At 37.9% G+C, this 23,241-nt stretch overlaps 1 protein-coding gene across 1 annotated transcript in view; it reads left to right on the top strand.

Moving 5' to 3' along the window:
- LOC126088235 (beta-hexosaminidase subunit beta-like) overlaps window positions 1–23,241 on the top strand; it is a 161,810-nt gene that overhangs the window by 117,190 nt on the left and 21,379 nt on the right. The window contains exons 5-6 of the mRNA XM_049906364.1: window positions 3,547–3,662; window positions 6,482–6,692. Coding sequence (XP_049762321.1) covers window positions 3,547–3,662; window positions 6,482–6,692 — 327 coding nt within the window. The remainder of the gene's footprint in view (window positions 1–3,546; window positions 3,663–6,481; window positions 6,693–23,241) is intronic.

Raw genomic sequence — 23,241 nt, 5'->3', positions numbered from 1 at the left:
TTCGTCTGTAAAGAATTCGTGTTAGTATTTTGCAGCTGTGACTTATTAAACTGATAGTTTGGTAATTTTCACATCTGTCAACACCTGCTTTCTTTGCGATTGGAATTATTATATTCTTCTTGAAGTCTGAGGATATTTTGCCTGTCTCATACGGCTTGCTTACCAGATGGTAGAGTTTTGTCAGGGCTGACTCTCCCAAGGCTATCAGTAGTTCTAATGGAATGTTGTCTACTCCAGGGGCTTTTTTTCGACTTACGTCTTTCAGTGCTTTGTCAAACTCTTCACGCAGTATCATATCTCCCATTTCATCTTCATCTTACCCCTTCATCTTCACCTTACCCCTAATGATATATGCCTCTACGTCCTTACATTTGTCCTCTAGCCATCCCTGCTTAGCCATTTTGCACTTCCTGTCAATCACATTTTTGAGACATTTGTATTCCTTTTTGCCTGCTGCATTTACTGCATTTTTCTCCTTTCATCAATTAAATTCAATATATCTTCTGTTACCCAAAGATTTCTATTAGCCCTTATCTTTTTATCTACTTGATCCTCTGTTGCCTTCACTATTTCATTTCTCAAAGCTACCTATTCTTCTTCTACTGTATTTCTTGCCTCCATTCCTGTTAGTCGTTCCCTAATGCTCTCCCTGAAGCTCTGTACAGCCTCTGGTTTAGTCAGTTTATCCAGGTCCCATCTCCTTAAATTCCCGCATTTTTGCAGTTTCTTCAGTTTTAATCTACAGTTCATAACCAATAGATTGTGATCAGAGTCCACCTGGAAATGTCTTACAATTTAAAACCTGGTTCCAAATCCCTGTCTTACCATTATATAATCTGTCTGATACCTACTAGTATCTCCAGGATTCTTCCATGTATACAACCTTCTTTTATGATTCTTGAACCAAGTGTTAGTTATGATTTATACTCTCTGCAAATTTTTACCAGACAGCTTCCTCTTTCATTTCTTACCCCCAATCCATATTCTCCAACTATGTTTCCTTCTCTCCCTTTTCCTACTCTCAAAATCCCAGTCCTCCATGACTATTAAATTTTCGTCTCCCTTCACTACCTGAATAATTTCTTTTATCTCATCATACATTTCATCAATTTCTTCATCATCTGCAGAGATAGTTGGCATATAAACTTGTACTACTGTGGTAGGCGTGGGCTTCATATCTATCTTTGCTACAATAATGTGTTCACTATGCTGTTTACAGTAGCTAACCCGCATTCCTATTTTTTTATTCATTATTAAGCCTACTCCTGCATTACCCCTATTTGATTTTGTATTTATAACCCTGTATTCACCTGACCAGAAGTCTTGTTCCTCTTGCCACCGAACTTCACTAATTACCACCATATCCAACTTTAACCCATCCATTTCCCATTTTAAATTTTCTAACCTACCTGCCTGATTAAGGGATCTGACATTCCACGCTCCGATCCATAGAACGCCAGTTTTCTTTCTCCAGATAATGACGTCCTCCTGAGTAGTCCCCTCCCGGAGATCTGAATGGGAAACTATTTTACCTCCGGAATATTTTACCCAAGAGGACACCATCATCATTTAACCATACAGTAAAGGTGCATGTCTCAGCCGTTCGCAGTACCAACACAGCAAGGCCGTTTTGGTTAGTGTTACAAGGCCAGATCAGTCAGTCAATCATCCAGACTGTTGCTCCTGCAACTACTGAAAAGGCTGCTGCCCCTCTACAGGAACCACACATTTGTCTGGCCTCTAGACAGATACCCCTCTGTTGTGGTTGCACCTACGGTACGGCTATCTGTATTGCTGAGGCATGCAAGACGCCCCCTCCAATGTCAAGGTCCATGGTTCATGGGGTAAAGATGCCCATATATACACATTTAATATGGCCTGTGCACTATTGTTCTAACTTCCCATAAGCCCCACTAATAGTTAGCAGGAGAACATCCACATACTGCTACAATAATTTACTGTTGAACATCTGTGAGCAGTAAAAGCCTAACCACACCGTTAACAGTCTTTCAGGTAAACTCAACAGACACTGTCATTGCTTCAACACATGGCCTGTTGGTGTAACACTTATGTCACTGTTAAGGTGATGCATTGTTGTCGTTCTAACCAACACAGGTTCCTCGTCTGAAACTCTGCCGTGGACTGACTGTCTTGTGACCAAAAATCGGGCCCTTATATATCATCACAATAGTAGGTACTGAAACTACACATTGTTTGAAGTTAAATTTACAGAAATTACAATTAAAACTTAACTTGTTAAATTAAATGAATACATCAAAAAATTATGTCTTTTTAACAGTTTCTTCTACTACAAGAGTAAGGCCAAATAATTTGTTTAAATCATGAAATTAACATACATAGTTATGTAAACAATACTTTTGACAAAACTGTTAGTTATATTGGAATTAATTTTTGGGCTGGCTTTGGTAACATGTTTCTGAAGAGAACCAAATAGATACTTTGAGATTACTAGTATTTCGTCTTCCAAATGTTTACAATTACTACAGAATTTATATTTTTTTGTATGTCGACAATAGAATTTATGTTACGGAACAATTACTAATTTCACCCTATAATGAAAGATACTCACTAGGAATAGTCAAAAGAAAAGTAGAAAATCAATTACATTTGTAAAACTAAGAACAAAATTATATCTGGTGTTAAATTCTTTAAAACTGAGGGCCAACCTTTCTCTTATATGAAAATGCACATTAAATTTGTGTGTGCTAATGGTAAATATTTAAAAACAACAAAACGAATTTAAAGAGGCAGATGGCAAAACAAGAGGGGAAGTAAAATTATCCCAGCTTGCTTCGTCGCAGCATGTTATTAAAGACTGATAGTTTGTAGTTGAGAAGGAGGTGGATATTGCACAAAATGAGTAGTTAGAAGAAAGGAATTTTTAAATAATAATTCATATTGTGAACTGGGTTTATTTTAGGTAGTGGATGATATTTAGCAGTGCACCTTTTGCTCCAAGAGAGAAATGATGACTGGTCTAAAATAGCTCATTTAGGTCTGCTGGTTACTGAGAAATCGATGGTGCCATATTCTGATAATTAATTTTATGTGACAGAAACAAGGAGAAGTATTTCCACACTTGCCAGGAGCAAAGCATTGGTTTATGTCAAACACATAGTTCTTAGGGAGCAGTAGCATATTTTCTTGAATGTGATGCCTCAATGGTAAAAGCTCACATTGAAAAAATCTAATTCAGACTATACCAGTGATTAATATAAGGCATGAAATGTGACAAGAAAGGCAACCTTCCAAGTATGGGCATATGCATGGAGAACATTTGTCACTTTGATCTAGATAAAAATTTGTGCTTTCATAGTTAAATATTGCAGTAAGTACTTTGTTAAGAAGAAAGAATTACAAGCAATAATAAGTATAATAATCTAATGTGATTCAGTGTCCTATTTATACTTTTGCTCAAGTGACTGGAGTTCAACCTTATCATTTCCTTCTGTTTGAGTTTCAACTCACTGCTAATTATTCTTTAAATGATTTCAATGACAAATGTAATCACTTTGTCTCTTTCAGTGAAAAGGGTTCTTATGACAAAAGGAAATATGTATATAGTCCTGGTGACGTTGCTGACGTAATTGAGTATGCTCATCAAAGAGGAATAAGACTTGTTCCAGAATTTGATTCTCCTGGTATGTAATAAATAACTCATTTTCCTCTTTCATAAATCATTTACTGAAATATTATTTATAATACTATAACATCTTCTGTATCTCTTCTGAGTTTCATTATACAATCTCTGAGCTTATATTTCAGTGTTTTATTTTGCTGTAGTTGTTGTGGTCTTCAGCCCAGAGACTGGTTTGATGCACCTCTCCAGGCTACTCTATCCTGTACAAGCCTCTTCATCTCCGAGTAGCTACTGCAACCTACATCCTTCTGAATTTGCTTAGTGTGTTCATCTCTTGGTCTTCCTCTACAATTTTTACCCTCCACACTGCCTTCCAATACCAAATTGGTGATCCCTTGATGCCTCTGAACATGTCCTACCAACCGGTCACTTCTTTTAGACAAGTTGTGCCACAAATTCCTCTTCTCCCCAATTCTATTCAGTACCTCCTCATTAGTTACATGATCTACCCATCTATTCTTCAGCATTCTTCTGTTGCATCACATTTCAAATGCTTCTATTCTCTTCTTGTCTAAACTGTTTATCATCAAAGTTTCACATCCATACATGACTATACTCCATACAAATACTTTTAGAGAAGACTTCCTGACACTTAAATCTATACTCGATGTTAACAAATTTCTCTTCTTTAGAAATGCTTTTCTCACCATTGCCAGTCTATATTTTATATCCTCTCTACTTCGACCATCATCAGTTATTTTGCTTCCCAAATAGCAAAACTCCTTTACTACTTTAAGTGTCTCATTTCCTAATCTAATTCCCTCAGCATCACCCGACTTAATTCGACTACATTCCATTATCCTCATTTTGCTTTTGTTGATGTTCATCTTATACCCTCCTTTCAAGACACTGTCATTCCGTTCAACTGCTCTTCCAAGTCCTTTGCTGTCTCTGACAGAATTACAATGTCAATGGCAAACCTCAAAGTTTTTATTTCTTCTCCATGGATTTTAATACCTACTCCGAACTTTTCATTTGTTTCCTTTACTGCTTGCTCAATATACAGATTGAATAGCATCGGTGAGAGGCTACAACCCTGTCTCACTCCCTTCCCAACCACTGCTTCCGTTTCATGCCCCTTGACTCTTATAACTGCTATCTGGTTTCTGTACAAGTTGTAAATAGCTTTTCGCTTCCTGTATTTGACCCCTGCCACTTTCAGAATTTGAAAGAGAATATTCCAGTCAACATTGTCAAAAGCTTTCTCTAAGTCTACAAATGCTAGAAACATAGGTTTGCCTTTCCTTAATCTCTCTTCTAAGATAAGTCATAGGGTCAGTATTGCCTCACATGTTCCAACATTTCTACGGAATCCAAACTGATCTTCCCCAAGATTGGCTTCTACCAGCTTGTTCATTTGTCTGTAAAGAATTTGTGGCAGTATCTACATCTACATCGACATATATACTCCGCTAGCCACCAAGCAGTGTGTGGCATAGGGCACAGTTCGTGCCAAACTCATATTTCCCCCCCTCTGTTCAACTTGCGGATTGCGCGAGGGAAAAACGACTGTCTGAACATCTCAGTATGAGCTCTAATTTTCCTTATCTCTGAATGGTGATCATTGCGTGATTTAAAAGTTGGTGGTAATAATACATGCTCTACATCCTCGGTGAAGATTGGATTTTGCAATTTAGTGAGCAGCCCCTTCTATTTAGCGCGCTGTCTATCTGCAAGTGTGTCCCACTTCAAACTTTCTATGAGATTTGTAATGCTTTCACAATGGCTAAATGTACCAGTCATGAATCTTGCCACTCTTCTTTGGACCTTCTCAATCTCTTGAATCACACCCAACTGGTAAGAGTCCCATACAGATGAACAATACTCAAAGACTGGATGAACTAACGTATTGTAAACTATTTCCTTTGTTGAAGGACTGCATCGCTTCAGGATTCTACCAATAAACTGCAATTTAGAGTTCACCTTACCCATTACTTGTGTAATCTGATCATTCCATTTGAGATCAGTTTGAATAGTCTTGATGGATGTTACTGCTTCCAAAGACTGGGTGTTTATTTTGTACTTGTACATTAATGGGGATTTTCATCATGTTGCTTTTGTTGTGCACTGATTATTAAATTTTCACTGTTGGACATATTTTATCAAGGTAAAATTTCTTTGTGAGAGTGTAAATGATGTTTATCACATGCTACTAGTATACAATGTCCTACTCTAGCATAATTATTCTAAAATGCTCAACTTCTTGCACTCAGTCATAGCATAAAGTGCAAATGCTCCATTTGCTTGTATGCAATTATTAATACACTTCACACTATATATACTGAATCCTACATTATCTTATTTCATGCACTTCAAAAGTAAACTAGCACATGCTCTTTAAAGTTCCATATTTGGGTCTGTTTCCTCTTTCCCCTACAGAGCTTAAAAATTGGGATCTTTTGTTTAGAAAAATGGGTGGAAATGCAGCATTTGACTTTAGTGTTTGCTCCACAAGGCTGCCCAGTAACACACGATACAGTCTCACTCAGTGACATTTTAAATACCTAGAATCTAATCTACATTAAACAGGTTTAACACACATCAGGCTCTTAGGGTACCAATACATCTTTGTAAATTTGTTCTGATTAATATAAAGACTGATTAAGTTTTGTTTTTCTGGATAAGCTTATTGTGATTTTCAACAGAGTTTCACTGCATTACCTTTAATATTAAAAAAATGTTCTTGTACCAGATTTTTTTCATTTAAGAAACCAGCTTTTATTGTCAGTCACAGATGTTAATAATTACTGTGTTGCTGATTGTATAGGTGCAGGCTAGATTTAATTATAAAATATATGTTATTTATGTATAATTCTTCAGGACACACAACATCCTGGGGAAAAAGTTATCCTGACCTGCTGACAACATGTTACAATAATGAAACTGGGTCTCCAGATGGAACATATGGACCAATTGACCCCACAAAAAACTTCACATATGAATTTCTTCAGACATTGTTTCAAGAAATTGTGGATGTATTCCCTGATGAGTATTTCCATATTGGTGGTGATGAAGTAGGATTTGACTGTTGGTAAGTATAAAATAAAATATGGTAGGTTTAAAACAACCAACTGGTTGCATCAAAATTTTACTTTTACTAGGTGTCGATACTGACCAAGTGTGTCTTCATCAAAAAATTCAGTTACATGTAGTAACTGATGAATGAATTTAAGAGCAATAATGCTCTCATCACATAAAGTACTTCATTAAGAAGTTAGTATTAAAACTACACAAAATGAAAGACAGTGAACCTGACATAAAGGTGGTAACTGCCAGTTGCATGCAGGTGCACATGAATATGATGCCACCTTCAGTGACTGTTATCTTTTGCAGTCCACAGTGGCATGTACCATGCTATTCCATGCAGCTATAATTCATGGCAGTCGTCAGCTTTATCGGGGTTACAGTGTTTTTAATGTTATATGGTTTTAATGTGAACTATTAAGAAGTATTTTATATGATGAGAGCATTACTTCTCTCAGATTTATTCATCAATTACTATACATAATCATGAATTTTCTGGTAAAAGTAAAATTTTTTTGCAAGTGGTTGGCTGTTTTATGCCTGTCAAATTCTTGGACAGTTGCTGTCTTACAGCCATGTTTAAAATTGTATAAAATTAGACATGCATCAGGATAATGGTCTTCAGGTCAAAGACAAAATATGTACATTTTTAAGAAGTATATGATCTGAAATTTTCTCATGCTTTAGAAATGGCCTTCCTCATTGGAGGAGGTGAAACATGATTTTTTTTTTCCATCTTGGCTGCAACATTCATTGGTTGGCAGAAGTTGTGAATGCATTAATTGGATTTCGAGTCCACATCAGACGACTGATCATGTTCAGAAAAGGAGCTACATGAAGTTTTATCAAAATTTTCATGATTCTCAAAGAAAATCAATTTGATTTGATAGTTATATAATAGAGGGAAACATTCCACATAGGAAAAATATATCTAAAAACAAAGATGATGAGACTTACCAAACAAAAGCGCTGGCAGGTCGATAGACACACAAACAAACACAAACATACACACAAAATTCAAGCTTTCGCAACAAACGGTTGCTTCATCAGGAAAGAGGGAAGGAGAGGGAAAAAATGTCTGCTTGTGTCTGTGTATGTGCGGATGGATATGTGTGTGTGTGCGAGTGTATACCTGTCCTTTTTTCCCCCTAAGGTAAGTCTTTCCGCTCCCGGGATTGGAATGACTCCTTACCCTCTCCCTTAAAACCCACATCCTTTCGTCTTTCCCTCTCCTTCCCTCTTTCCCGATGAAGCAACCGTTTGTTGCGAAAGCTTGAATTTTGTGTGTGTGTTTGTGTTTGTTTGTGTGTCTATCGACCTGCCAGCGCTTTTGTTTGGTAAGTCTCATCATCTTTGTTTTTAGATATATGATTTGTTAGTTATTAAGAGATGAAGCCATGAGAAAGAAAAATAAAGGCATGGTTCAACCAGATTCGAATATGGTGGATGTCAGAGCAGAAAGTAAGCATTCTGAGAGGCCATAAACCAAATATAGTGTAGCTGTTGCTAATAGGGTGTGAAATCTGATAATGAGAGATAATTGTTGGATCAAGTGAAAGATTGCTGAATGGTTTGAGAGCATCAGATATTACCAGGAAACAGTGCCATTGGCCAACAGTGCCATTGGCCATTGGCCATTGGCCAAGTGCCACTCATTGTTAAAGGCTCTAAGGCACTGCAAACTATATAATAAAAATATTTTTCAGTAATATGTTACAGAATTTAAATTATGAGGAAACATTTGGAATGTATCCCATGCGGATTTAAATCGCGGCATTCGGCTTCTTTGGAAAGTTGATATCAAGTTGTTTCTTTGAACAGTCTATTCTTAATGTTGTGTCTTGAAATGCTGGTGAGTTTCATGTGGCAAAGTTTGACAACATGGCTTCTGCAAAGTACAGCTCTTATGGATTTCACAAGGCTTAGTTTGTAGAACCAAGCAATGGAAAATCCAGGATGGAAAATTGCTACTCGTCAGATAGTGGAGATGCTAAGTCACAGATAGCCAGAGCAAAATGACTGCCACAAATAAAGCTTCAAATGAAAGTGCTGGCAGGTCGACAGACAGACAAACGAACACAAACATACACACAAAATTCAAGCTTTCGCAACAAACTGTTGCCTCATCAGGAAAGAGGGAAGGAGAGGGAAAGACGAAAGGATGTGGGTTTTAAGGGAGAGGGAAAGGAGTCATTCCAGTCCCGGGAGTGGAAAGACTTACCTTAGGGGGAAAAAGGGACGGGTATACACTCGCACACACACACATATCCATCCACACATATACAGACACAAGCAGACATATTTAAAGACCAATATATATATATATATATATATATATATATATATATATATATATATATATATATATATATATATATATATAAGTGCTGGCAGGTCGACAGACACACAAACGAACACAAACATACGCACAAAATTCAAGCTTTCGCAACAAACTGTTGCCTCATCAGGAAAGAGGAAAGGAGAGGGAAAGACGAAAGGATGTGGGTTTTAAGGGAGAAGGTAAGGAGTCATTCCAGTCCCGGGAGCGGAAAGACTTACCTTAGGGGGAAAAAAGGACGGGTATATACTCGCACACACACACATATCCATCCACACATATACAGACACAAGCAGACATATTTAAAGATATTGGTCTTTAAATATGTCTGCTTGTGTCTGTATATGTGTGGATGGATATGTGTGTGTGTGCGAGTATATACCCGTCCTTTTTTCCCCCTAAGGTAAGTCTTTCCGCTCCCGGGACTGGAATGACTCCTTACCCTCTCCCTTAAAACCCACATCCTTTCGTCTTTCCCTCTCCTTTCCTCTTTCCTGATGAGGCAACAGTTTGTTGCGAAAGCTTGAATTTTGTGCGTATGTTTGTGTTCGTTTGTGTGTCTGTCGACCTGCCAGCACTTTCATTTGGTAAGTCACATCATCTTTGTTTTTAAGTATATTTTTCCTTCGTGGAATGTTTCCTTCTATTATAACTCTGCCCGAGACTGCACTCATGGGAATTGTATTTGTGTGAGGGGGGGGGGGGGGGGGATATAAAGAGAGAGAGAGAGAGAGAGAGAGAGAGAGTGATTGTGTGTGTGTGTGTGTGTGTGTGTGTGTATTGTTGACGAAGGCCTTTATGGCCGAAAGCTTTATTTGTGACAGCCTTTTGTTGTGGCTGTCTGTGACTCAGCATCTCCGCTATATGGTGAGTAGCAACTTTCCTTTTCATGATATTGTTTGTAGAACCTAAGGGTGTCCTACCAATCTCCAAGTGATATTCATGTTCCCCTGATTACTGTGAAAGGGAATCAGCAGAGTAGCTGAACACTCACTCCCAAATCCCTTTCTCTCTACATCTTCATTATTCTTCATTGTCTCATTAATTGACATTTAGTAATCAGGTTTAGCAGCAAGCAAGAATCTGACCAACATGAAGATCTGCAGCAAGTCAGTGGAATGTGCAAGCTGTAGGAAGTCAGTGGAATGTGCAAGAATACCTGTTGGTGATGTGTCAAGGGCGTGACAAAATAATATCTAGTGAGAAAGCACACAAAACTGTTTGTGCCTTGCTGTGCAGCCCTTCTTATGTCAACCCATAAACCACTGGCTGCCATCTCATCACCACACTAGCGACCAGTCGGTACATCTGCTGCTTGGATTACCAATCTCTGTGTAAGCTGGCAGAGTGGAGCAGTAATGTCATCCGAAGAATGGGATGGCAAACCAAGGTTGGCACCTCGCAATGAAACCACAGAGGGATTAGTCACTGCATGCCACAATGATGAATGAGAATTCTGGTGTAGTCACACTTCACAGAGCTTCACTATACCACTGCAATTGATGGTCTACCTACAGCTGAGCAGAGGAACACTCAGCCCAGTTCGCAGTCAATGATCAAGGTGACAGGATTGTCTTAGGTAGGCCACCAGTGTACTAAATTCTTAGGCAGGACCTAATGTGAACATTGTCAGTTATACTTCAAGTGAAGAGTCTTGCAAATTTGTCTGATACTGTAATTTGTCTAATACTTTAATATTCAGGGACAGTCATAAATATTCAGAACATTCCTGTGGAAATGTGTTGTACCAACTTAAGTAAACTGTCATACCTATACTTAATAAAGTGAACTAATATTTTTATGTTGTAGTTCCACCCAATCTCCTCCCAGACCAAACCGAAGAATCAACCATTGTACCTGTGACTGTATTTTCGTCCGGCACAATAGGGACACGACCAGTAGTGAGATGTGAAAGCCATCAACATCTGAGTTGCTGCCACTGTCATTGATGGATACAGCATCCCTACTTTCCTGAGATAACACATGTGGTGGATTCGGGTCAACTTGTGCTGTCTCTGACATGGAGGAAGGATTACTATCTCGGATTCTGTGGGTTGGGATTTCTCCATCTCAACACCCCTCACAGGAGAGGTAGGTCACTGAGGTGATTCAGCCTCCCAGCACAGTGATGGCACTGCCAGGAGTGATTGAATGTTTGAGCCATGATCCCTGTGACCAGTGGACGGAACTGGATGACGATGTTCGGTTTGTGGGGCGCTCAACTGCGTGGTTATCAGCGCCCGTACAATTATCCAATCTTTGCTCAGTCCAATTTCGCCACTTTCCTGGATGATGATGAAATGATGAGGACAACACAAACACCCAGTCATCTCGAGGCAGGTGAAAATCCCTGACCCCGCCAGGAATCGAACCCGGGACCCCGTGCTCGGGAAGCGAGAATGCTACCGCGAGACCACGACCGGCGGACCGTGGACGGAACTGTGGAATCTGCATGGGATTTGCACATGCCGTCAAGTATGCATAGGAAGTACAAAAGAAACATTAACACCTGTCTTAAGCAACACCAAGAGTAATTTTTATCTGGGCAACATGGAGAAATCAGAAGTAACTGAACATGCATCCAGACCAGGGGACTATAAAATTCATTTCTCTGATACCATGGTTTCACCAAGAGGTATCATTACTGTAGTAAGATGTACCAGAGAAGCCATATAAGTTGAAAAGCACATAAGCAATTTTAACACAAAAGGAGGAGGATTGAAATTAGACAACTTCTGGGCCTCAGTACTAAATAAAGACCCATAACTGGCACCAGCATGACTCCATGATCTTAAGCAATGAGCTTATTTCAGATTGTAACTGTTTTTTGAGTCTTTATAGCCTCTTTAACTACTTGCTGAATCTTTGTGGCCTATGGAAATGTCTCCAGAATTGGCAGATGAAATATTAGGCAGAGAAATATGCCTTGGACCAAGGCCTAATGACCATAAAACAAATATCTCCAAAAATTCAAATACAGTCCATGAAATCCTGTAATTGTGAGGTTGTTGCTGCCACATTGCTGCTGCTGAGGGGGGATCTGGTGGTGCTAGAAGATGACACACTTGAGGTCTGGGTTGAGGGCTGTAAGAACCAGGAAGCCCCAACAAGTGCTTTTTATGTGGAAGATGGTTTTGACAACACCTTCATTTCACCCTGTATTAGGATACCCTCAGTGGATATCAACTGGATTGTTGTCTTCATTCTGTCCTTAAAAATGCCACCAGCCACTCTGTATTCCCATGGGTTGTGGATGGGAAGTGACTGCAAAGATGTATTGGATGATATGTTGTTCACAAAACATTTTGAAGGAGGCAGGCATGAAGTGGGAAGCACTATCCATTACTACTGACCTAGACCCTCAAAGGTTATGACTTAAGTCAGTGCTTAAGTGTGGTCTCTGTTGTTGTAGAATATGTGGGAATTTTGAAAATTAGTCCATGACTGAAAGCCATAGTGTGTTAAAAATGGGGTCTTTGAAGTCAATGTGAACCAGTTTCCAAGTGTGGGATGTTCGGGGCCATGGAGGTAAAACATCTGGGGGAATAGCTTACTATGGGTCACACAGTCTGTACAATAAACACAATAGTGAACAAGGATCTTCTTGCGGATTGGCATTATGGCTGGTAAGCTTGTACTCAAAGTAAGAGCCACAGATTCATAAGATCAGAGCCCATCAATGTAAGTGCTGAGCTGTATTATCTGAAAATGAAGATCTAGGACCAAACAGTGCCAACAGAGCCTTCTGGTCTACCTCTAGGTGAAACTTGATACCACAGAGGTAAGTAAATAATCACCAGGCCCTTTTTTTCCTATTTGTTCATAATTCTGCCAAGCTGAGTTCAAAATCTTGGATGCGTACACATTGGTGTGCTCATAACTGTCTTGTTCACTGTGTGACAAAACTGCCCAGAGCCTGCAGAGTATGGGACTTGACAATCTGCAGGTTGTCATGCTTGTTTGCTGGACTGAAATGTTTTGTCAAATTCCAGTGACCACACAAACATTGCAACTTTCTTCCAAAATACATTGGTTGGGTGTGAGATCTGTGCTACATTGGCAATTAATGTACTGGAATAGTTTACTTATCCAATGGATGATTGTAGTTCCTTCAGATTACAAGGTGAAGGTATGCTTTCATTGGCTTGTATATGTTATCAGTTAGCAAGAATAATCTTGTTGCCAATTATGCAACTTAGATATCCCACAGAGTGTTATAAAAAGTGAATTTTATTTACATTGCGTTTCAGACCTACATTTTGCAATGTAGTGAACAGCATGCATGCATTCTGCAGATGTGTGCATGTGTTAGCACACATGACCACCCTCTGCCACACACCGTCAGGTGGCTTGCGGAGTATGGATGTAGATGTAGATGTAGATGTAGATGACAATTATTTAGTCGGGATAATTGAAACATACAGGAATACTGTTGATAAGATGTTCTACATAGTGCTGAAAGATAGTAGGTGTCCTGTAAATCCCAAATGGGAACCTTTGTAATTGATATAAACATAATGTTGTGTTTAAAACCTGCTGAGACTCAGGATGGAATGGGGGTTGTAACTATGTGTCAAATGGATTGATCTTGGTGTAGCATTCAACTCATTATATTTGGAACAGAAATCAGGTTGGGAATCAGGAATGCTTCCTCAACAGCTTAAAGAGTTTACTGCCCTGAAGTCCTCCATGCAGGAGCTGGGTGAGATTTACATAATGATGTTTCATTCCTGTAAGCAGTCAGATTCCATCTTGACTCTGTTATGGAGAATGGGTCGAGATTGGGCAAAGCTGGGAACAGCATTCAGCTTAATGTGAATCTGGCCCATATGTTTTTTGCACAACCTAACACAGAAAATGAAGGATCTGAGAATTTTTTTGCATAATTCATCAACTACTTAAAACAAAATATCCATGCATGCTATATGGATTTTCTTGCTAATTGAGAATCAGAGTTGATAGTGACGTGATTGCTGCATTCTATGACAAATATTTTATATAGAGATCACTATATCAACAGTTGCTAACTCGCATGGACTATTGGATTAGAGTTATGAGCAGTGTGCTGTCAACAGTAGCTGCACTTGCTGTAAATAGGGAAAATGTTGTGTAGTGCAGAATTCATAAATGCAGATGTTCTATGTAATATTCAACAAGTAAAACTATACATTTATAGTCTGCAGAGAAAGGTTATCATAAACAATCTTTCTTGGAGAATTATTAAATGGTTTTTTGGAATTCTTTTTTATTGCAAAGACAATGTTTGGATATTATGTATTATTTCATTTCTTGTTCTCTTATGAGATAGTATGGAACAGCCCAGCTAAGACATATCTGAAGATTTTGAGTGACCCAATACAAACAAACTGTAAATTCTAAAAATAAACTTCATGTACCTATAATGGTTTTTCACTCTTCAGCAGAGTGTTTGCTGATTTGAAACTTCCTGGCAGATCAAAATTGTATGACACAACAAGACTTGAATCTGAAAATATTGCCTGTACCCACTGGGCTCTCTGGGTACAGCACACAACCTGTCCTCTATTTCCTCTTTCATCAAATGGGTTTGTTTAATATTAATCTGACTACAAGCCTGCCTAATGTTTGAGAAAAATAACTTTCTACTGTGGTCTGGCTTCCGTTACGCAAGAGCGTAATAAGAATTTTATAAGTGAATAAAAGTGAATATTATTCTGAATATTATTTTCAAACATTAGTTAAAATCATTCCCACCATTAATGGCTGAACATAATTTATATTACAGGTATTTAAATCACTATCAGCAGCATAGGCCAAAGGTGCTGTTTGTAACTTGGATATGAAAAACTAGAAGGCCTCGGAAAACCTGAAAAATATCTTGAAGCTCTGATAGACACACTTAAGTGAATAAATTTTAGGTAGTTTTTTGCTGTTATCAAAAAAGGCAAAAAATAAGATTTCAATAAACTTGAACTTGTTGCGTAACGACAGAGTACTGTCGGAGTACTGACAGAGTACTGTCACCACCACTCTGTTAACTGGTGGTGCTGCAGTTAGAGAATGCTAGAAATGTTGTAATAGTTAAAATCATGGGTAAGTCTTTCTGCTCCCGGGATTGGAATGACTCCTTACCCTTTCCCTTAAAACCCACATCCTTTCGTCTTTCCCTCTCCTTCCCTCTTTCCTGATGAAGCAACCGTTGCTTGCGAAAACTTGAATTTTGTGTGTACGTTTGTGTTTGTTTGTGTGTCTGTCAACCTGCCAGCGCTTTCATTTGGTAAGTCACATCATCTTTGTTTTTAGATATATATTAACCCTTAAGTATACAAATTTACACTTCAGGCTCACTTCATCAGATACAGTGATTGCATTGCGCATGAAACAAAACACAAGAGACAGATGGTGGCTACTGATCTCACTTCTTTATAGCAAAAAGAAAAAAGATAATGTTACATAATACCCTTCCCAGGTATAATGCTTCATAGTTATAATGTTCAGTGCACATATCTTTTGCCTGCATTTGACTGTTATTCAATTTTGTATTCAGATTTCACTTTGCCATGAAACGTTTCCTACAAGAAAAAAAAAAAAAAAAAAAAAAAAAAAAAAAAAAACTGTGAATAAATTATCCCACTGGGATTCATATTCACATATCCTTTCCTTTCATTTGGGGATGCTATAATGACTGCTCAAATGCAGTATACTAGTCAAATGTCTGCCTAGCATTTCACCTAAGTGTCTCTTTCACTTAAAGCATAAAAATTTTCTCTATCGTAGTTATAAGGTTACGTTTTTGCACTTATTGCAGTGTTTATACATAGATATGCTTGACCACCTTTTCATAACACTTTCGTCATCTCCAGTTTTATAATACAGTTCATTAACACTGTATCAGTACAAAATTTTACAGTTGTTCACAGGTTCTGTACAATTCCTTACAGTGCTGGGGCAGTCTGCATATTATGGTATTCTGGGAACTATTTGAGTTTTATGCTCCTCCCTTTGGACAAGGAAACCCAGCAGAGCAGACGGACTATCCCATATGGTTCTCATTCTCCACCCATTTTAGTTATTACAGAACAAAATTTGAATAAGGTTCAGAAAAAAATGAAGCTTTTACAATTAATATCAGTACAAACATTCCTTACAGTGAACAACTTTGAAAACAACAGAATTTTGTCAATTTAAAGGCTTTATATTTCAGTCTTTTGATCATTTAGGTTTCAAAAAATTTTCTCATATAGTTATAAAGTCGTGTTCAAATTATTAATTTTAGCCAACTACTGTCATCTCGAAGTGTCATAAGATTTCATCAAACACTGTTGGAAGTTACTGTAGAGTGGAGGTGTGGCGGCTTGAACCTGTTGCTGTATGTTGATGTAATGCCCAGCATGAACACACTATCAGATCTCTCGAAACCCGGACACACAGTCTCACAGCTGCAAGGGTGGAGCTCTGTCAGCCAGGTCATGTAGGCACTGTCCTCCAATCCGGTGTTCAGCACCACACTTCATCTTACAGTCTGTAACATGGTTACTTTGCTTGCTTGTTTCATTCACTAACACATCCACAAATAGTTTGTTAAGGATTGATGCCCTCATTAGCCTTTGTAAAACACAGCATTTGTCACAGAGTAGACACTACATAAGCATCCGGCTACAGTGACTGTATGAGCATTAACACTGTCTCAGAAACATTTATGCTGCAAATGTGCATCATTCATTCATTCAGCATCCAGTGCAAGGCAGGACTGCACATTGTTGTTGCTGAATAAGTTCCATCCATTCCAAACACATATGCTCTTATATTTTGACTGTAGTTAAGTAACACTGTTTTTGTGTAGCACTTTCACTACAGTTCACACAATTACACTTCGCATTATCAGGATAGATTGAAGCATCAATGGACACATTATTTCCAATCTCCATTGTCTTTTCCTGAACACTTTCTGCTTGTATACTGACATCTCACCACAGTTTGTACATTTTACTGGCTAATGTCCAAAACTACACTTTGTTCTACCACTAACTACTGTTAATTTACAGTTACAGTTAGCTCAAAACCATTCATTCTTATTGCTGTCACTAACACATTTTGCAAGTAAAATCCATGTTCACACAAATTAATCATTTTCACCATTTTTTTCAATGTCAGTTTCATTCACACGAAATAGTCCATATTTTGATACAGTGTGAATATCAGTGTATGTATTTATATAATAGAGGGAAACATTCCACGTGGGAAAAATATATCTAAAAACAAAGATGATGTGACTTACCAAACGAAAGCGCTGGCAGGTTGATAGAAACACAAACATACACACAAAATTCAAGCTTTCGCAACCAACGGTTGCTTCATCAGGAAAGAGGCTTCTTTCCTGATGAAAAGAGGCTTCTTTCCTGATGAAGTAACCGTTGGTTGCGAAAGCTTGAATTTTGTGTGTATGTTTGTGTTTGTTTGTGTTTCTATCAACGGTTGCTTCATCAGGAAAGAGGCTTCTTTCCTGATGAAGCAACCGTTGGTTGCGAAAGCTTGAATTTTGTGTGTATGTTTGTGTTTGTTTGTGTTTCTATCAACCTGCCAGCACTTTTGTTTGGTAAGTCACATCATCTTTGTTTTTAGAGTATGTATTTATTTATATTTCCTTTGACTTCTTAGCACCACATGTCAAGTTTTTCTGATCAATTGACCCACAGGACTGGTATCCAGACTCTGACCTAACTTTACAATAATTCTCTTTTATATTTGTTAATTAAAATATCATGCTCTCATTTACTGCTGCCATTAACCTATAGCACCACTGCACATGTTCTTCATTTATAAAAAATAAAAAATAAAAAAGTGAGGCACAGTTCCTACTACAAAGTTAAATTTAAATAGTTCCACAATTATGCAAAAGCATGCACTCAAATGGCATGACTTCATCTAAATCTGATATCTCTTTTACACTAGAAATCCCAATATCATCAGAGATGACTCATGATGCTTTTAAGGTCCTAATATGCCACACACATGATCGTCCTTCTCCATAAGCCTGTCTGAGCCTTTATTCTTGTACAGTTAGCATAACTGGATAGCACGCTAACACATAATATATAAAATGTTCTAAAATGCTTGTACACCTATTCTTTTAAGTGATGACTGCTAAACCAAAAATGAAAGATAAATGAAAAATTCTATTTATGGCCTCCTTCATTGTTTAGCTTCTTTCCTTTTACTTCAGTCCATTATCTCACAACAGAAATATGAAGTTACTTTCTGTTGATGTCCCTAAAGCATTTAATCCTCTGTCAAGTACAAACTTATTTGCACAGATGCATTTTGCATTCTTGCTAGATAATTCATAAGCAATGAAGTTACTACTAGTCACTTACAACTACTATAAAAATGAAAATTCTTCAAACACTTACATACTAAAGACAAACATGACATAAAAAAGCAAGGAAAATTCTGTGTCTACTGTATCTGTGAAGAGCTTCGGACCATCAGTCTAATTTCTCATTCAGCTAAAGTCTTGCTGGGCATGTTGAATAGAAGGCTGTATGGCAAGCTGGATAGAGGGATTGCAGAGGGGCAATTCAGATTTAGAAGAGTAAAAGGAACAAGAGATGCTATTAGCCTGTTAAGAACTATATGGGAAAGATATATGGAAAAAGGTAGAGAAATCTTTGCTGTTTTTATAGATTTAGAAAAGGCTTTTGACAGAGTTCAGTGGAACAAGCTGATGGATATTTTGAAGAGGAAAGGAGTATATTGGAAAGAGAGACAACTGGTACAGAATCTATATTTACACCAGAAAGTAAGGATAAGTATTGTAAATGAAATATCTGAAGGAAGCAGCATTGGACGAGGTGTTGGGCAAGGTTGTTGCCTTTCCCCACTGTTGTTTAACGCATACCTTGAAGAGATTATTGCGAAAGGCTTAGATGGGAAAAGAGGAATGTGTATTGGTGGAAAGAGAATAGAATGTATAAGATTTGCTGATGACATGGTATTACTGGCAGAAAGTGAGTGGACGTGGAATATGGGATGCAAATAAACACTGCAAAAGCAAAGAGTATGGTCATCAGTACAAGACACACAGTCCAGTATTAAAATAGGACAATCTACCATTAGCCAAGGAAGTGCATTTAAATATCTTGGAAGCAAAATAATTGAAAATTTGAGATGTCATCAGGAGGTGAAAACTCAAATTGCCATAGCAAAGGGGGAATTCCACAGAAAGAGGAGACTTATATGGCAAATTAGATGAAGGTCTAAGGAAAAGGCTTGGTAAATGTTTTGTCTGGAGTGTGGCACTATATGGGTCAGGAACATGGACGCTGAGATGAGAGGATGAAAAAAGGTTAGAAGCAATTGAGATGTGGATGTGGAGGAGAATGCAGAGAATAAGCTGGATGGAAAGAGTGAGTAATGGAAGAGTATTAGAAAGGGTTGGTGAGAGAAGATGTCTGCTGAAGGTTGTTAGAGAAAGGGGAAAAACTGGTTGGGACATTCATTGAGAAGGGAGTGCTTGCTAGCAGATGCTTTGGAAGCATTGGTTTGTGGGAGAAGACTGAGAGGAATAAGGAGATAAAAGATGATAGACAACATAAAGGGAAGAGGAAATTAAGCAGACCTGAAGAGGATGGCAGAAGACTGGACAGCCTGGAGAACTACCATGTGAAAACCTGCCTTTTGGCAGAACACTGATGCTGATGATGATGATGACCTGTATGTATTACTGAATACACATCTTAAAATCTTTGTAATGGTACAGTCTCTTTATCTTATTAGCTTCCAAATCTGCCAAAAAATAGCTACAATTGTGTGGTATGTCAACTATCTTATAAGGATCTGAATACATCATTTGCCACTTCTTGTTCCTTTTATTTAACAATGATGACTTAGGATGCTTTTTAGCAACACTGGGTCTGTAATTGGCAATTTACAGTCTTTTGCACACGTTTCTCTTTGATTCCCCATTATACCATTTTCCACATTTCCTTACTTACAACTTCTTTCTTAGTCCTCGGGATGGAGTATGTGGTGTGAGAAAATGTTTCATGGAGCACAACCTCAAGGTACATACTTTAATTTTATCTGGCCTTTCAGAAAAGACTTCAAGGTATTCCATTAATAGCTGAGTTAGATAATACTGCTTGTGTGCTATTTGAGTAATCGAATTCCTTCAACTTGGAGCTAATTAATTTCAGCCTACCAAGCTTATCCTTGTATTCAGTTTCTGAATAATAATAATCTTTGTCTGATAAGTTGGTACTGATCTGTAGTGTTTGCAGCCCCTTGCACTTTATCTGGATACTCTCACATTATTTGCCACATATCGCTCCATTTCATACCATATCCAGTGCAATTCTCCTCCCTCTGTATTCTATACCAAGTTCCTCATTCAGAAGATCAAATCAAGGCTTTTTCTCATGAAGGGAATCACATGCCAGAATGCAGGACATTAACAATTCTTTTATCATGAGAAAAGAGCATTTTGTGGCTTCTTCCCTCATTCTCATCTCCACCTGCACCAGCTGCTTAATAATTTGAGACTGTGAGCCAGTGGCTCCAGGCACCTTACAGTTTTGTACTGAATATGTAGCAGTTTCTGTGCCCAACTTATTGCTTTGAATACGTTATAACGTAGGACACTGGCTGTCTCTCCTGTATCTGTGTACTCATCCACAGGAATGCTACCTATTTTTACTTTTATAATTGTTTGTAACATCTCAGCTTCAGTGCTTTTGTACTTGCGTTGTTCTGTTAGCAGTTGTTTCTGCATAGCAATGCCATTGTTGTAGAACAGCATGTCTATGTTTTCATGCCTGCAAGGAGTTGTGCCCCTCTCCATCCATCGACCAACAGTGGTTAGGATATTGCGGTTGAATTTAGTTTGTTAGCCGTGAGGGGTCCAGATGGTTTTTATCCATCACTTCCACTATTTGCACATTCTGGTTTGATTCAGGCAATTGTGGTTGATTTTTATTCACATTCTGCCCTGAATTCCTTTCATCATTTTGCTATGCATTGTTATTGTCACTTGGTGACTCTACGTTTGTGTCCTACTGTGGTGCATAGTTATTGTGCCATTGGTTTCGACTACTGCACCATAGTGGGCTGTTGTTATTCGTGGCATTAATCTATCATAATATCATCATTTACAGTTAAATCATGGGTGACATTTCCATTCAGTGGCCTCCCATTACCTTGCTGATGCTCAAACCTTTTTCCATTGCCATTGTTATGGTTAGGATTAAAGTTTTTTTTTCTTTCATGCTTATCCAGAGATGTTTGGTTGTTTCCATGATCTTTACTTGTTTTCGTGTCATCCTGTGCCTGTTATTAATGAAACAGAGAACCATTAAGTGAAAGAAAGGAATATTTTAGCTTTGTAAACCATTCAAGTTCAGATACTGTGACATATTTTAAACTATTAACTGTGTATGTCACTTTGTGCTATTCTATTTAAAGTGAAGATATATACTGTGATCAGATATCATAAAATTTGGATGTAGAATATATTCAGGACTTATTTCAGATTTAGTGTCACATGAAAATATACCTGAGTCAAAGTAATGCCTAAAGTGATAGTGTAGTCACTGCTACAGCATGTACTAGGCTGAGGGCAGGTCACAATAGGCAAACAGAACCCATTTCACCTACTGCTAGTAAGAGTATAGAAGTAGTAGTTCAGACAGCACATGCTACAGTGGATAGTAGGCTGCAAGCTGACAGGACAGTAATGGCAATGATATGTTCACTGCTGCCTCATCCTTTTGCTGAACAATTATAAAAACTTGAAGAATGAGATAAAGAAAGAAGCAGGCAATTAAACCAGAAATTAGCCAAACATGGTAAAGAAAGGGACAGGCAATTAGAACAGAAATCAGCCAAACACAACAGAGAAAGGGACAGACAACTAGAGCAGAAATTCCAAATGTGATAAGAAATGCAATAGACTATCTGAATAGAAGCTAGCCAAGTAAAACAAGGAACTAATGTCACAAATATACAATCAGCTCAAAAAGGTACAGTTCGAAATATCCAAAATAAAAAAGACTTACCAGAACCTTCCACATTGAGTTAGCAATCCTGCTATTCAAATAAAAACTTTACAGTCTTCATATACAGTGTTGAAAGATGATGTGCAAAAACTGAATAGGTGATTAGAGAACCTTGCAATAGTGTATAACGAAAACATTGATCAACAATTAGCTGACCAGGCTAAGAAAGTCAAGAAAGAGTTCAGTGACTGGCTAGAGGTGAAGGACAATGTGACAGGAACACATTAATACAAAGGTAAAAGATGCAATCCAGCAAGTCAGCAACAGCACAGATTTGAGTAATAATAAGGATGCTGAAGTGATTAAAACCAAACTACACCAGATAGACGAGAAACTAAAAGTTGTGCTATCACACTGACAACATGCTCTAGCAATATGCATTTCTGATTAGGAACAAGAAATGTTGAGTAATAAGAAGGTGGGAGGCAACACAGTACATTGAATGAACACATAGTAATGCACCAAGCATTTTGGGTACTTATGGACACCTGTATGATAACTGTACTGGTAACTACAGCCCACAAGGAGAACTACCCACACCAACTAATGTTATGGGTGCAGCTCTATCTATGTAGGGTGTTATAGTAGGAGAAAGTTTTATTAAACATAAACAGTTTCAGGCATTTAGCACTTAAAAATGATCTGTTCTCCTGGTCATTTTTATTAAAAGCTTTCACAATACACCACCCAGTACCTGGACACAAAAGCAAGAAGTGCAAGTTATTGTTTCTCATGCCCAAGGAGATGCCGTAATGTGGCCCAACAACATGATAGACAGATGTCATACTATCAAATAGTTCAAAAGGGCATTTTTGGCTAAATACTGGTTGCCCTGCATTCAGGAATGCCTGTATTCTGAAGTTTACAGCCGTAATTATATAATTCCAAGCAACAAAGCTTATGAAAGTACTTTGAAAAAGAACCAGGAGTGTGTCACTGACTGGAGTGCCATTCTTGGTGTAAGCCAATGCAGTAGCAGGGCATTTTGGTGGCATGATCTGATAAACCTTGTAGTCTAAGAATTTATTTGAATGTTGTTGTTGACAGATACAACATTTCTCATAGTTTGCAATTTTCATTTAATGTGTTTTCTTTAAACTTTAGTATTAGTATATTTAAATATGAATTGAAATATGAATCAAATATACTAGATCTATGTGGTGATGAAAACTCATAGTCATCAATAT

Source organism: Schistocerca cancellata, chromosome 6, assembly GCF_023864275.1.
Source record: "Schistocerca cancellata isolate TAMUIC-IGC-003103 chromosome 6, iqSchCanc2.1, whole genome shotgun sequence".
NCBI classification, from domain to species: domain Eukaryota; kingdom Metazoa; phylum Arthropoda; class Insecta; order Orthoptera; family Acrididae; genus Schistocerca; species Schistocerca cancellata.
The sequence above is the reverse complement of the archived record's forward strand: the minus strand, read 5'-3'. Positions and strand labels throughout refer to the sequence as shown.